This window comes from Sus scrofa, chromosome 14 (genome assembly GCF_054392235.1).
Source record: "Sus scrofa isolate SSC_HxYL_T2T_F1_AM1 chromosome 14, Sscrofa_HxYL_maternal_Yorkshire_Landrace_v2.0, whole genome shotgun sequence".
NCBI classification, from domain to species: Eukaryota; Metazoa; Chordata; class Mammalia; order Artiodactyla; family Suidae; genus Sus; species Sus scrofa.
Window position 1 is genome coordinate 131852929 of NC_139396.1, and position 14306 is coordinate 131867234.

General features: G+C 54.0%; 1 protein-coding gene across 4 annotated transcripts in view; it reads right to left on the reverse strand.

The window, feature by feature from the left end:
* CRTAC1 (cartilage acidic protein 1) overlaps positions 1-14306 on the reverse strand; it is a 168000-nt gene that overhangs the window by 32470 nt on the left and 121224 nt on the right. For all 4 annotated transcript variants that reach the window (XM_084995019.1, XM_021074420.2, XM_084995020.1 and 1 more), the window contains exons 6-8: positions 9533-9667; positions 5813-5958; positions 2838-2974 (exon numbers count right to left, since the gene is read on the reverse strand). In XM_084995019.1, coding sequence (XP_084851145.1) covers positions 2838-2974; positions 5813-5958; positions 9533-9667 — 418 coding nt within the window. The remainder of the gene's footprint in view (positions 1-2837; positions 2975-5812; positions 5959-9532; positions 9668-14306) is intronic.

The window sequence follows — 14306 nt, forward strand, 5'->3', positions numbered from 1 at the left end:
CAGGAAGGATCTGTATCACTCTCTCCCCACATTGCAGGTGCATGTGGCCCAAATCACAGAGTCACCAGAGGGCAGCCCTGTGGCCAGCGCTTTCTTCAGAAGGGGGTCAAGGTCCCTGGAGCTGCAGCCTCTGGTGGCTGGATGGCAGAGGGTGCTGGCAGAACTGCACGGTGTCTGCAGGGTTGAGCAGATGCCCTGGGAGGTGTCCTCTGTCCACACAGGCACCTGTCCTGAGCACACCTGCCTGGCAGTGCACTCGGATGTGTGCACCCCTGTCAGAGGTGTGTATGCCTCAGCCTGCTGGCACCCACAGTCCCTTTGTCCACTCATGTCCTGAAAACTCTGTCATAGCTGAGCAGAGCCACCCCTGGGTTCAGGTGACAATGGGGTTAAGGGTTCCTAAGGAGGAAGCCCAGCAGATCCGGTGCAGGGCTAGGCTAGCTTACCCAGATTTGGGCAACCAGGACTGGCTTCTCAGAGGAAGGGCCAACTAAGCTGATATTGGGATGAGTGAGTGGGCATCACCAAGAAGAGACAGAGAGGGCAGAGGGTGTGGGCAGCCTGAGGGGTCAGGTCTGGCCCAACCCAGAAGTGAAAGAAGCTCAGGTTGTCTGGTGCTTAGGTATAAACCAGGGAGTGGAGAGCGACAAGGCTGGGGACAAGGCCAGGCTGTGGGACACATCAAAGCGAAGGTAATGCGGAGCTTCTAAAGGGTTTAAGTGGAAGAGGGGATGGTTAGATTTGCACTTTCAACAGCTGGCTCTGCAGCACTGGACGCACGGTGCCAGCTAGAGTGCGGGAAGGTGTCAGGGTGGAGAGATGGGAACAGATCAAGGCATGTCTAGATGTTTAAGTGGCGTCACCACATGTCCCCGCTTGGCCGGGGACAGTCCTTGCTCATGCCTGTTGTCCTGCCATTGTTATCAGGGCCCCTGCATGTGCATTAAGCACCTGGTATAGGTAAGGAGTTCTCAGTTTCCCAGGCATCACTGAAGGACTGGCAGACTCAAGCACATCAAGGGAGTTGCTGTGGCTCAGCAGTAACGAACCTGACTAGTATCCATGAGGATATGGGTTTGATCCCTGGCCTCTCTCAGTGGGTTAAGGATCCGGCATTGCCGTGAGCTGTGCTGTAGGTTGTAGACATGGCTCAGATCCTGCATTGCTATGGCTGTCATGTAGGCCGGCAGCTGCAGCTCCGATTGGACCCCTAGCCTGGGGACTTCCACATGCCGCAGGTGTGACCCTAAAAAGCAAAACCAAACAGAACACCAAGGCTTTGCATACTTATGAGGAGCCTCCCAATGTTCCCTTAAGTCACAGGTGACAAGCCCACTTGGTATGGGACAGGTGGGGGTTAAACTTCCAGAGTTGCCAGCTGAGTGGTGGCCCCAGCTGTAGGCCCTCCCCCGACTCTCTGCTGTGTGCTCCAGACCGAGCCATCTGCCACGGGGACTCGGGGCACTGCCATGTACCTGGAAAGTGGCTTCCACTCCCGCTGTGTGGAGGTAAACACACTAAACCCACGGGGTGACCATGTGGTGACCCTGTCCACGGACAGCCTGGGATCAGCCTGCCCTTGGGAAGGAGGCCGGAGGGTGGCTGGGAGATCTGAGAGAGGCCAGGCGGGTAGGGAAGGTGCCTGGGTTCCTGGGCCACAGAGACTCCTTGGTGCTCAGGGGCCCTGGCGAGTGACACTTTATTAGCCAGAGAAGGAAAGCAGTGTCTCTGTTAACGAGGAATTGATCTTCCGCAATTAATCTGGAAGTTGTGAATAAGCTTTTTGCAAGGCACCTAATTAGTAAATCTGGTGCCTTCAGGGGGTGATTACAGCCAGTCAGGATTGATGCTTTGCTAATAATTATATTTTAAAACACACTTAGTCTCAGCTCTTGCCTTTTATTAATAGTTGGGGACCCTCCTGGGGAAGGGGATGGGGGCCTTGGGGAACTGGGCAGCTAATCTGGCCTATTTTCTGCATCCAAGGTCCTAGCCCACCCTCCTCTCGCCACCTGCTCCTGAGCCCCATTAGCACATTTTCGGCCAGAAACAGGGCCGTCTCAGGCCACATGGGTCCTGTGGTTTGTTCCCCAACAGCAGTTCTCAAACTCTGGTGTGTTAAAATCACCTGATGCCGGGGACACGTGTGAAAAAGAGAGATTCTTGGGCCTCAGCGCCTGAGACTGTGATTCAGGAGATCTGGGTGGGCCCAGGGATTCTGTACTGTAAATAAGCCCTCAGGGGGTTCTGATGCCAATGACCCCTCTTAGTGAAGTGATAGCTCCAAAAACCTAGCCCTTCCGCCCTGCAGGGCTTACATGCTGCCATTCTTCTCTATCACTAATTGTCTCATCCAGCCTTTCCCAAAGGATGTTTTGCAGAGCACCAATCCCAAGAGAAAAATCTTTGAAAGAAGCGTCCTGTGGTCACATCTACTTGGCATACTCCATCCACCTTTCCTGTGGTAAAGGCTCTGAGAAGTCCTGTAGTCACTAAACCTGCCTATCTTTGCTTCCCCCACGTGCACCCAGACAGACCTGGCTCTGGAACCCCTTTGGGTAGTAGAGTGGGGCCTGGCTTCTGGGGACACCTTGGCCCTGCCCCCCGACCCATTTCACCCCAATGGCAGAAGGCCAGCTTCCTGCCCAGGATTCCCCGCCCCCCACCCCCAACTCTCTCGGCCTCTCGCTCAGTCCCTGTCCTTCCCGCTTCTCTGCTTCTTCATCAGGGGCCCCTCCTCCCTCCTTCCCTTGGAGAACACCTCTGAGTCCTAACCCCCACTCCCTGACCCCCACCTATGAAGGGTGAGTGGCCGTCTGCCAGCCTGAAGCACCTACCGGAAGAGGCGGTTGGCTGAGGGGCTGCGGTGGGCGAAGTTGTTGAAGAAGATCTCCAGCTCCTGGTCATTGTCAAAGTCGGCAGCGATGACTGTGCGGACGGGGGAGGGCATGGAGAACTTGGGGGAGGCGATGTCCTGGGAGGAGAGGGGCTGCAGGTCAGCGGACAGATGCGTGGCACAGTGGGAGGGGGCAAGAGGCCGACTCCCCCACCCCTGCGTGTGCGTGTGCGTGTGTCTGTGCATGTGCAAAGGTAAAAGACAGCCAGACGGAGCACATCCTCGCTCACCTCCCCTGTAAGGGACCTGGGCTGCTATGTTTAGGACCACACAAGCCTCAGGCTGCTTGCAGGAGAACAAAGGAGGTCAGAAGAACCCTGCAAATTCGCACAAGTGAAGGGCCCTGCTGTTCCCTAGTGGGGATCATACGTGGCGCTCCCATCCATCACCTGAAGCAGGGCTGACATTAGCATTCCCATTTTACAGATGAGGTAACTGAGTCTTGGAGAGGAAGGGAAATCGCCCATAGTCATAGCTAGTGAGTCGTGTGGTCGCCGGGCTTCTGATTCCAGACGCTTCGCCCTTTCTAGCACGTACCTTTCCTTCTCCGCAGTGAGAGTCAGAGGTTGGGTGGACACGGGGAAGTGCTGAGCATTTGAATCCAGGTTTCTCTGTGGACTAGCTGTGCGATTGGAGATTACGGACCCCCTCAGATCTCACCTTCCTCATTAGTAACACGGGGATAAATAGCCACCGTTTAGGTTGTAAGGACCCCATGTAAAGTGCTCAGCACAGAGTGGCCACAAGATAGATCACTGGAAGTCTGTCCTGGCCTTGCCCTTTCCATCAGGTGGCAGAGGTAGCCTTAGCTGTGTTTTTGCTGTCTCTATTACCTCACCTCTTTTCTTGGGAGGTTTTTTTTTTTTTTTTTTTTTTTGTCTTTTTGCCTTTTCTTGAGGCGCTCCCGCGGCATATGGAGGTTCCCAGGCTAGGAGTCTAATTGGAGCTATAGCTACTGGCCTACACCACAGCTCACAGCAATGCCGGATCCTTAACCCACTGAGCGAGGACAGGGATCGAACCCGCAACCTCATGGTTCCTAGTTGGATTCGTTAACCATTGTACCACAATGGGAACTCCTATTTATTTAATTTTTTAAAAATTAAAAAAATTTTATTTTATTTTATTTTTTGCTTTGAGGATGGCAGTATCAGATACCTCTGCCCAGGGCTCACGAGGAGACCTCAGACTCAGGACAACCCAGCAGGGACCTCAAAGTGCTGACAAGATCTAGGTGGACCTGGTAAAGGGTCCCAGGTATGGGACTGGCCTTTGCTATAGAAGAGAGACTATGTGGGGTGACCTTTTGTTTCTGAACAGAATATCTATTCTGGGTGGGTTTGTCCCTAAAGACGCAGGAGCTGCCGAAACCCCAGCCCACGTAGAGAGAATTGGGAAGGGTGCAGTTGGGCTTCTGGGAATGGCCCTCTGTACCCGCCCTGCCCTGAGCCTCCTCCTTCAGGCCCTCTCCCTGGGCCACAGAAATGAGCTGCCTGCTCTGGGATGGCCGAGGAGGGAGGCTGTCCCCATCAACGCAGTCATGAAGCTGAGCGCTTGGCCAGCTGTCCAGGGTGGGCTGAACAGGGCCTTGAGAGCTGGTAACAAAGAGACCTCAGGATCTCGATGTCATTATTATTCTATTGATCCTATAAAAATGGAAACCTGCATAGGCCCCTCGAGTGGCCCCATGGACCGCCTGGGCTTCCAAGATAATGTGTGTAAGAGGCTTAGCACAGTTCCCGGCACGTGAAGGCACTTGATAAATGAGGCCTCTATTATTATTGCTATTGCTCCGGTGAGCTATGGGGCTGGGCCATCAGAAGAGTTAGTTAACATTTGGGGCTGGATCGTTTTGTCGTGGGGCTGTTCTGCGCATTGCAGGACGTCTAGCAGCACCCTGTCCTCTGTACACTAGATGACGGTGGTGCCCCCATCCCATTTGTGACAACCAAGAATGTCCCCGGACCTTCTCAAGTATTCTGGGGTGGGGACAAAATCACCCCTGGGTGAGAACCTGGGTTAGAACAAAAAGCTGAATAAAGCTAGAAACCATCCAGGGTCCCAGGATCAGCCGCCCCATGTTCAGGGTGTGCCTCCACCTACACGGAGAGCCTGGGGCTCAAGCCTCTGCAGGGAGGGCACCCTAAGGTGGCTGCCTGTGGGGGAGGGGTTGTGGTGGCCTCCCACATATAATGTCCCTGGAGAATTCTCTGGGACCATCAAGTTTCAGGCAAATGCTGGAACTTTCTTGCTCCCTCAGTGGTTTTTGGAAAGACCTCCAGAGCAACCCTGACTCCCTGAGATCAGCTGCAAGCATCCCATGCCCTCTGTCACCCTCCTTGAGAAAGCCCCAAACTCCAGCTCCTCAGGCTGGTGGCACCTCTCTTACTGTCACCAAAGAGTCCTTATGAAGAATTCTTGGTATCACAGATGATGATAGCTCAGGGCGAGGGCACAGAGAGGGGGTCTGAGGTCACCTTGCCCATCACCTGCTGTTTGTCCACAGGGGCAGCTGCTGGGACCTCTGTGGCTTCAACCTCTCCTGCCCCCACCCACTCCACACCCTTGGCCTGAGCCAAGGCCAGGACTCTAGGAAACAGGTTCCCAGTGGAGAGAATGGAGCCCACCTTGTGGGGCCTTGGCCCTGTTCTGCCCTCCGTGGGAGGCTGCCCTCTCTCCTCTGCCATTGACTGCGCTCTGGGCACTAGAGACGTGGCAGCAGCCCAGCTGGAGTCCATCGTGCCCCTGAGGTTGCCTTCCTTGTGGCCCACCGGGGCCCCCCAGCTCTGCGGAGCCACGAGCCCCTGCTCAGCCTGGTGGGAGACCCGGGCAGGGCTGTATCCCCAGCACGAGGACAAGGACAAGGATGACGTGTATGGGATGGGGAAGTGGGGGGAGAGAGCCACCCCTTCTTACCCGAAAGCGGACCTTCCCGTGGGCGCTCATCTGCAGGTAGAGGCGATGGGGACCGTTCCAGTTGCCGTAGACAATGTCCACTTTGCCGTCACGGTTGAAGTCGGCCAGGGCGACGCCGCGCCCGTGCTGGTGGGGGTCGTCCACCCCTGGAGGGGGAAAGGCGAGAGCCCTGAGGGCAGGCTCCATGCTCACTCACCGGGCGGGCTCGGTGGAGAGCAATGGGGGAGGGCAATTCTCACACCTCTGATTTCTCCCCCGGGGTAGAAGGTGGGGAGCCAGCTGGTTGCCGAGAGAACCAGACTTGTCTTCAAGCTGCATTTGCTCAGAAAGTACTATTTTTCATCAGTTTGCGGTAGTGTGTGTAGGGGGAAGGAGACACGTGGAGATTCTGGAGGATTAAAGCCCTTCTCAGTCAGCCCTGACCCTGGGATATATGAAGCTGATCATTGCTCTTTTTTTTTTTTGTCTTTTCTAGGGCCGCACCTGCAGCATATGGAGGTTCCCAGGCTAGGGGTCGAATTGGAGCTGCAACTGCCGGCCTACGCCAGAGCCACAGCAACGTGGGATCCGAGCTGTGTCTGCAACCTTCACCACAGCTCAGGGCAATGCCGGATCCTTAACCCACTGAGTGAGGCCAGGGATCGAACCCGCAACCTCATGGTTCCTAGTCGGGTTCGTTAACCACTGAGCCATGACGGGAATGCCGATCATCACTCTTTTGCTTAAATCTCAGTGGTTCCCAGTACCTTGGGTCAAGTTCAGATTCCTGCCTGGGGAGCACAAGGCCACTGTCCACCTTCTCAGGTCTTTATCTGGTACCACTCTTTCCCTTCCTCCTAAACACCAGCCACCCCGTGTTCCTTTCAATCCTCAAACGAACTAAGCTCTTCCCAGCTTTTGGGCCTTTGCTCAAGCTGGTCCTTCCCCGGTTTGGGTTACCTGGCTCTTTGCCTTCTGCTCACAGCTACAATGGCGCCTCCTCAGGGAAGCCTTCCCTGACCACTCCCATGAAAGCAGGCCTTCCCACCCACCCTGCTCTTCACCCTGACAGCCTCCCATTCTCCTCCACTGTGCCAATCACACGTGCCATCACGGTGCTTGGCGGGGTCTGGTCTTCCTACTAGACCTTACGCTCCATGAGGTCAGGGGCTGTCTTCTTGTTCATCTGTGTTCACACAGCATCTATCTCAGGGCCTGTGGTGACCTGGGAGTTTTCTGTAAATACTTGCTGGATGAATGAGGAGACATAAATAATCTGACAGGAGGCGACCGGGGACTAGAGGTGACAGCAGAGGAAATACTGCATCATAACTGAGAAACCCACAGCGTGCCTTGTGAGATCTGGGCAAGGAAGGTCGTGGGTCCGGTGTCACCTGCTTGGGCTGCCCCTGCATCTGCCTGTGGCCAGTGAGAAAGAGCTGATCCTGGGGGAGGACAGAGGGTGGCTTTGCCCAGAGGGCTGACCTGACCTCCTGGCTGCCCAAGGCAGACACGATCTCTCAGGCCAAGTGCAGAGCTGAGAGGCAGGGGCTGCTGCTCTAAAGGCCCACGCCGACTGTTTCAGAGGACAGACTGCCGTTGGTCATCAGGCCCTCAGAGATGGCAGGTGATTGGACAATTTAATGGGAAGTAGGGATCACAGGCAGCTCTTGCCAGCTGCAGATACGGAGATCCTGAGGATGGGAACCAGGAGAAGCTCAGGGTGGGCCCCATGGATCTTGGAGGCTGAGTGTCCTTTTGTGAGGAGGGAAGGATCAGAAGAATGGGTGTGGGTTGGGGGAACAGAGGCAAAGAGACCCAGGCTTGAGAAAGAGGGTTTGCAAGGGAAGGGGGCAGCCTCCAAAGTCTCGGATGAATACCCCATTAATTCTCTGCAAAACTCCCCAGCCCTAATGTTGGTGGCCTTCTGTGTTGGCCCATTTCTCTCCTATCTACAAGGCACCTTGACAAGGAGCTGGTTCCCTTTCACAGGAATAATCGGTGCCAGGCTGCACTTCAGCGCAGCATCTGTTTGGGTGATGAATGCCCTCTTGACATGTCTTGTTAAACCCCTGCAATCACTCTGACTTTCAATTACGGGCCTAGCACCTTGCCTCTCTCCTCCCGCCTGATACCTTCTCCCACTCCAACTTGTTCGCGCCCCTCTGCTTCCATCCCTTTAACACCTGATCAAATCCTCTAGGTTTTCTCCATCACCACCTCCCCTTCATGTCATGATTTTTCAGCAATGAGAAAATTTGCTGCCGGAGTGTATAGCAGGTGAGCTGGGTGGGAGGACAGGCCGGGGAGCCGCCTCCATCTCTCGCTTTGCCCCCGGCAAGGAGAAGAGGGGAGCCGATGGGCTGCAAGTGTGCGTTTGTGGGGTGTCCAGAAGGGGAAGTCTTGGACAGAGCATTGGAAGGGCAGGTACTTGGAAGTCACAGAGAATGGATTGGTACTTGCTCAGGGATTTGATGCTAGCTGTCAGCACTAGCTGGAGCTTGTAGGACCTTTGATCTATGTGTCTATATCTCTGCTCACCTCTTCTTCCGGAGGCCAGAGCTCGTCCCTATGCTGCCAAGAAGGAGGAGAAATCAAACCTCCCATTCCTTGGCAAGGTGGAGAGACCGAGTGGGGAAAGGTGGTTGAAAGGCAGGTTGATTATGTCCACAGACTTTTATTATGTGTCCCAGTCACTGGAGACACATGATGAGGGTGATGCAGAAGCCTGAGTGAATGGTGCAGGCCACGGCAGTGGGAAGACAGAGGCGAGAAAGGTTTCACATATAACATCTGAGCTGAGTGTTGAAAGATAAATAGAGGTTCTGCAGTCAGAGAAGGGAGAGAGGGCACTTGAGGTGGAGAGAACTGGCAGGTGCAAAGGCCCTGAGGCAGATGACGGATGAGCATAAAGGGAGGAAGGGGGAGCAGAGCTAGGAGCCTGGAGGACCAGTTTGTGTGGATTTTATTCTGCTTTTTTTTTTTTTTTTTTGTCTTTTTTCCTTTTCTAGGGCCCCATTGGTAGCATGTGGAGGTTCCCAAGCTAGGGGTCTAATCAGAGCTGTAGCCGCAGGCCTATGCCAGAGCCATAGCAACGCGGGATCCGAGCCGCATCTGCGACCTACACCACAGCTCACGGCAACACTGGATCCTCAACCCACTGAGCAAGGCAAGGGATTGAACCCACAACCTCATGGTTCCTAGTCGGATTCGTTAACCACTGCGCCACGATGGGAACTCCTATTCTACTTACTATAGCTTTTTGTTCACTTGTCTGTTCCTCTCTAGGATCTCAGTGTCTTGTGTGTGGGGGGGTGGGAGGGGGGCAGGGTGATCTTAGGCTTGTACAGCATCCCTAGCTTCTAGCATCAGCCTGGCACCTAGCAGGGGCTCAATAAATAATTATTAGATTGATGAATGTTGAAGATGATGTGGGGGAGGGAGATGCAAAGAGGCAGCTTACAGGGGAATCTGGTCCCGAGAGACACAAGCCAAGCTCAGAAGGACGCAGGCCAATCCCTGCTGCTGGACAACGGATGACAGTCAAGAGTTCCAGACCCCACCTCCCTAGCCGTGACCTGGGGCTGTGGAATTAGAGGTGACAGGCAACATTTCCCTGCACAGTGCAGACGATGACTTGTTCTCCTCTCCCTGAGGCCTGCGGGGCCTGGAGGGGACAGGACAGCCCAGAGTCCCCTGGGGGTGGGTGGGGGGAAAACACAGGGCAGAGGCTGTACTCACCAGCGCTGGCTGCGGCATCCACGAAAGTGCCATCTCCCCGGTTGTGGAAGAGGAAGTTGGGCCCGTTCTCGTTGTCACAGAAGATGTCCGAGGCGCTGCTGCTGAGGATGGGACCCACGCTGACGCCCCGGCCCCCTGAGGGAGGACATCGACCGCACTCAGGCAGAAGCAAAGCCCCAGGCCCGAGTGGAGGGTGGGGCTGCCTCTGCGGGCCTTGAGAAGCTGTTATGATGATGCTTCAGAAGAGCCCAGGGAAGGGGGGATTCTCACTTTCCCGGTGATGCCCTGAGCCCAGATCTGAGCTCTCAGTTTCATAAACCTACGTGGAGGGTGACTGCACTGATGACGAGGCAAATGAAGAGTAGGACAGAATTGGAGGAGTTCCCGTTGTGGCGCAGTGGAAACAAATCCGACTAGGAACCATGAGGTTGTGGGTTGGATCCTTGGCCTCGCTCAGTGGGTTAAGGATCTGGCGTTGCCGTGAGCTGTGGTGTAGGTAGCAGACGCAGCTCGGATCCCACGTTGCTGTGGCTCTGGCGTAGGCCGGCAGCTACAGCTCCGATTCAAACCCTAGCCTGGGAACCTCCATATGCTGCAGGTGCGGTGCGGCCCTAAAAAAAAAAAAAAAAAAAAAGAGTAAGAGAGAATCATTCTGTGCCAAAGGGGTGACTCCCAGAGCTGAGGAACACAGAGGCCACCACACAGGTTCTTCCCTTCCCTTCAGTGGCCAAATTTCACTAATCCTGAACCCAGCTCTGCCTACATTTTGGTCAAGTCATTGATGCCCTGGCAGTCCCTGCCCCTACCCTGATCACACATAAGCTGCTCAAGATACTGGCGCATTCCTGTTCTAAGGATCTATAGGAATAGGTTCCAGATGTAGCTATGGGGATGCTTACTTTGCATTGTTGATGGAGGAAACAAATGGGAGCACCTGCCTGCCCAGCAGCAGCCATGCTGCGTGGATCTCAGTGCATGCTCGTGAGGGGCTATTCGGCAGCTACTAAAAAGACTCCAATATGTATTGACCTGGAGTCGTGCCCCCGACATACTGTTAAATGAAAAAGCAATCACCGAGTAATGGCATCGTGTGATCCTACTTTTATTTTTTAAAAAAGGAAATTAGGAGTTCCCGTCATAGGGCAGTGGTTAACGAATCCGACTAGGAACCATGAGGTTGCGGGTTCGATCCCTGCCTTTGCTCAGTGGGTTAATGATCTGGCATTGCTGTGAGCTGTGGTGTAGGTCACAGACGCAGATCAGATCCCGAGTTGCTGTGGCTCTGGCGTAGGCCGGCAGCTACAGCTCTGATTAGACCCCTAGCCTGGGAAACTCCATATGCTGAGGGAATGGCCCAAGAAATGGCAAAAAGACAAAAAAAAAAAAAATTAAAAATTAAAAAAAAAAGGAAACTAAATGGTATTTCTGAATATACATGTTTGTGCGAACTTGTCCTTGAGTTTGGGGAAAAGTGGGAAAGGCCACACCCCGAGCTGTGGCTGCCTTGATGGGGTAGGATTTGGAGAGGAAAGGAGAGATGGTAGCTGGCCTCTTTTTGGAATGTCTGTACACTTTGATTTATTGCAACAAGAATTGCTTCTGTAGTTTGAAAGGAAAAAAATCCAATAAGGTGTATACTTTTTAAGAAAGCAAGCAAGGCCAGAGTTCCTGTTGTGGCTCAGTGGTAGTGAACCTGACTAGTATCCATGAGGATGGGGATTCAATCCCTTGTCTTGCTCAGTGGGTTAAGGATCCCGTGTTGCCATGAACTGTGGTGTAGGTCATAGATGTGGCTCAGATCCAGTGTTGCTGTAGCTGTAGCATAGGCCTGCAGTTGCAGCTCAGATTCAACTCCTAGTCTGGGAACCTCCATATGCCCCAAGTGCAGCCCTGAAAGCAAGCAAGCAAGCAAGCAAGCTCTATATTAGGATTTGAAGTGCCCAAGATGGAAAGTGGACATGTCACCAAACCCAATCAGAAGATGCTTGAACAAACCACCCCCAACCAGTGAATTTCAAATAAAGCCTGGAAAGCCTTCCCTTACCCACATCCCCAAAAGTTGGAAATACTGGGCAGAAGATAGCCTGACCAGGACATGGGTCCCAGGCCCAGCTTGACTTTTTTGTAAGCTGTGTGACCTTGGGCAATTTCCATTACCTGTTTAGCCTGTGTCCTCATAGGTAAGATGAGGGACCTGCCATTTCTATTTCAGAGTTTTTGGAAGGATCCAATGAGGTGAGAGAAAGAAGAGGATCAAATGATGTGAAAAGTCACTGTGACTCTCACGGCATTGCTACTCGGTCAGGTCCATGGACCAATCGCAGGCATGACATCTGTGAGCTTGTTAGAAATGCAGAATCCCAGGCTCCACCCACCCAATCAGGACCTGCTCTCTAACGGGACCCCTGGGGGATTTATGTGCACAGTAAAGTTTGAAAAGTGCTGTTCTGAAGGGCTGTTCAGTCCAATAAGAGCAGTTATTAGAGCTCTCAGATGAACGTGATTTAAAAAAAAAAATACAGGAGATCTCAGGCAAAACAACAGTGCTAATTTGGGATGGAGGTTCTCTTGGTTCCCAGGCTCCTCCCATCCTCTGAGATTTTCCCTGGAGGAAATCATGGGGTCTTTCTCACCTGAGCAGGTGCAGCCTGCCTGCTAGGGACTGGCTTTGGGGCCAGGGGGACAGAGTGGGGCCAACGGCATTGCCACTGCCATTGTTCTCCTGGTGGGGCTCCTTGTTAACACATTCTGGACCCTGGGCCTCCGAGTCCTCCTGGGTAATCTAATTAGCTCTCCGGGAGAGCCCAAACCTGATGCAAATGGAACCACTAAATCCCACTTCTGGGGAGTGTCATCCAAGATACGAACGCTTTCATCAGGAGATCCCTGGGTGGGGCAGGGCGGGAGGGTTCCAGATGCCTTTCTTTCCCTAAGGCAGCAGAGAGGGTGCCGGGCTACAACCTGGGCACCTCTTCTGTCCATTCAAAGAGTTGCCACTGAGTGGAGGCTGGTGGCTGTCCCTGCCCTGGTCCTGCCAGACTCCAGCCCAGACTGGAGCAGGTCCGGCATGTAAGCCGTCTTCAAAGCAATGCCAGACTGGAGCAGGCTTCAGTGAGAAACCCACAGTCTTGTCTGGGCCCCGCACAATCCAGGTGGGGCTCCGGGACTTGCTGCCATGCAACTCCATCCTTCTCCCCCGCTCTGGCATCCTCCAATTTCCTCTCTGCCTCTGGCTCCCAAACTGTGACACATTCCCTTCATTTTCTACAAAGCAGGTTATTTCCCTCTTGGACAAATTTCTAAATCTTTCTAATTAACTAATTGGGTTGGGTTGAAGCCTTGCACCATTTGTAACCTGTAATTACTAGAAAATTGCCATGGTAACCACACTACTAATTAGTGACAATTTATTGCCATGGCAACTGGACCATAACAGAGACGTTACCCACAACTCCTTCTTGGCAAGTTCGCCGCACAGTTGGGGAGCAGGTGAGTCGACAGTTGGGGAGCCAGCCTCTTGGGCACTGGCCCCAGCAGCCGCAGGATGGAGGGCCAGACCAGGGTCTGAGGCAAGGGCAGCCCCGTGCCTGCACCCCTCACTCAGGCTGCAGGGGAAGCTCTCCTCCCAGGTCCGGCATGTAAGCCCTCTTCAACCAATAAAATCCATCCATCTTAAGTGCAGCCTGACACTCCCACTCCCTGCTCGGTCAATGACAGAGGCCACTTATTCTGCAATTATGTCCCTGGACTGCTCCCCTCCCCCATGCCCAGCTCTTCCCCCTACTTTCCTCTGCCCTCCCTGTCACCCTCACCCAGTCTTCCCTCCTCCTAAGGTTAGCTCCCACTTCTGGGGCTACCTGGGGGCACGGAGGAACCTCTTTATTTAGCCTTGGAAAGTAACATCCCAATAGGGAGTTGAACTCCACTTTATATCAATTATGCCCTTTATACTTGAGGCCAGAACATCCTCTTGGAAGCAAGCAGTTCCCCAGTTGGGACTGGAGAGGCGCACTGGGTGGTTGGCAAGACTGCGGATCAGGAAGTCCAAGCTGTGGGACCTCGGGCATGTCACTGGACCTTCTGGGTGTCTGGTTTCTCGGCTGTAACATGAGACCGCTAACAGCTCCATCTCAGGGCTGGCATGGATATTGAGCGAGCGGGGTTTTGGAAGGTACCTTGGAAAACGTCAGGTGCCACATAGTCATTAGAGGGACTATTTCCCACCTGCTGGGTGAATAATATCCCCTTATTTTCCTAGCACTTTCAAGCTTCAAAGGCCCCCTTGTTCTGCTGTTGGGTGTGCATGAAGCTCCCTGCCCATCCCTTCCTGAAGGCTTCTCACTCTGCCCACCAGGCTGGATGGGAGAGGTGGTCACAGGGAAAGGTGCCTCCCACGGCCCTCTCTCCCTCTTGCCATGTTCCAGCACCCCCTCTGGAGATTGGGCCTGAGCCCAAGGGGCAGCCTTGCTTAGCCTTAAGAAATGTACCCCTAAACCTCTGAAATCCAACATTTGGGAGATACAGACTCAAGGGCAGTTTGTAAATAGGCCATCCATTCCTCTCTCAGACTGCATCTGGGCACCCTCGGGGGTGGGAGTGAGGAAGGGAAGGAGAACTTGTAGGGAGTGGGGGGCCCGCTGGTGAAGCACCCCCAGCTGTACTCCGGGATGAAGAGGCAGGGGCTTTGCCATGCTAAGGAAAGACCTCTAGGGCCTGCCTGGCCTCTGCACCTTCTCTGGCCAAAGGAACTTGGGGCGTGTGCTCCTCAGGCCTC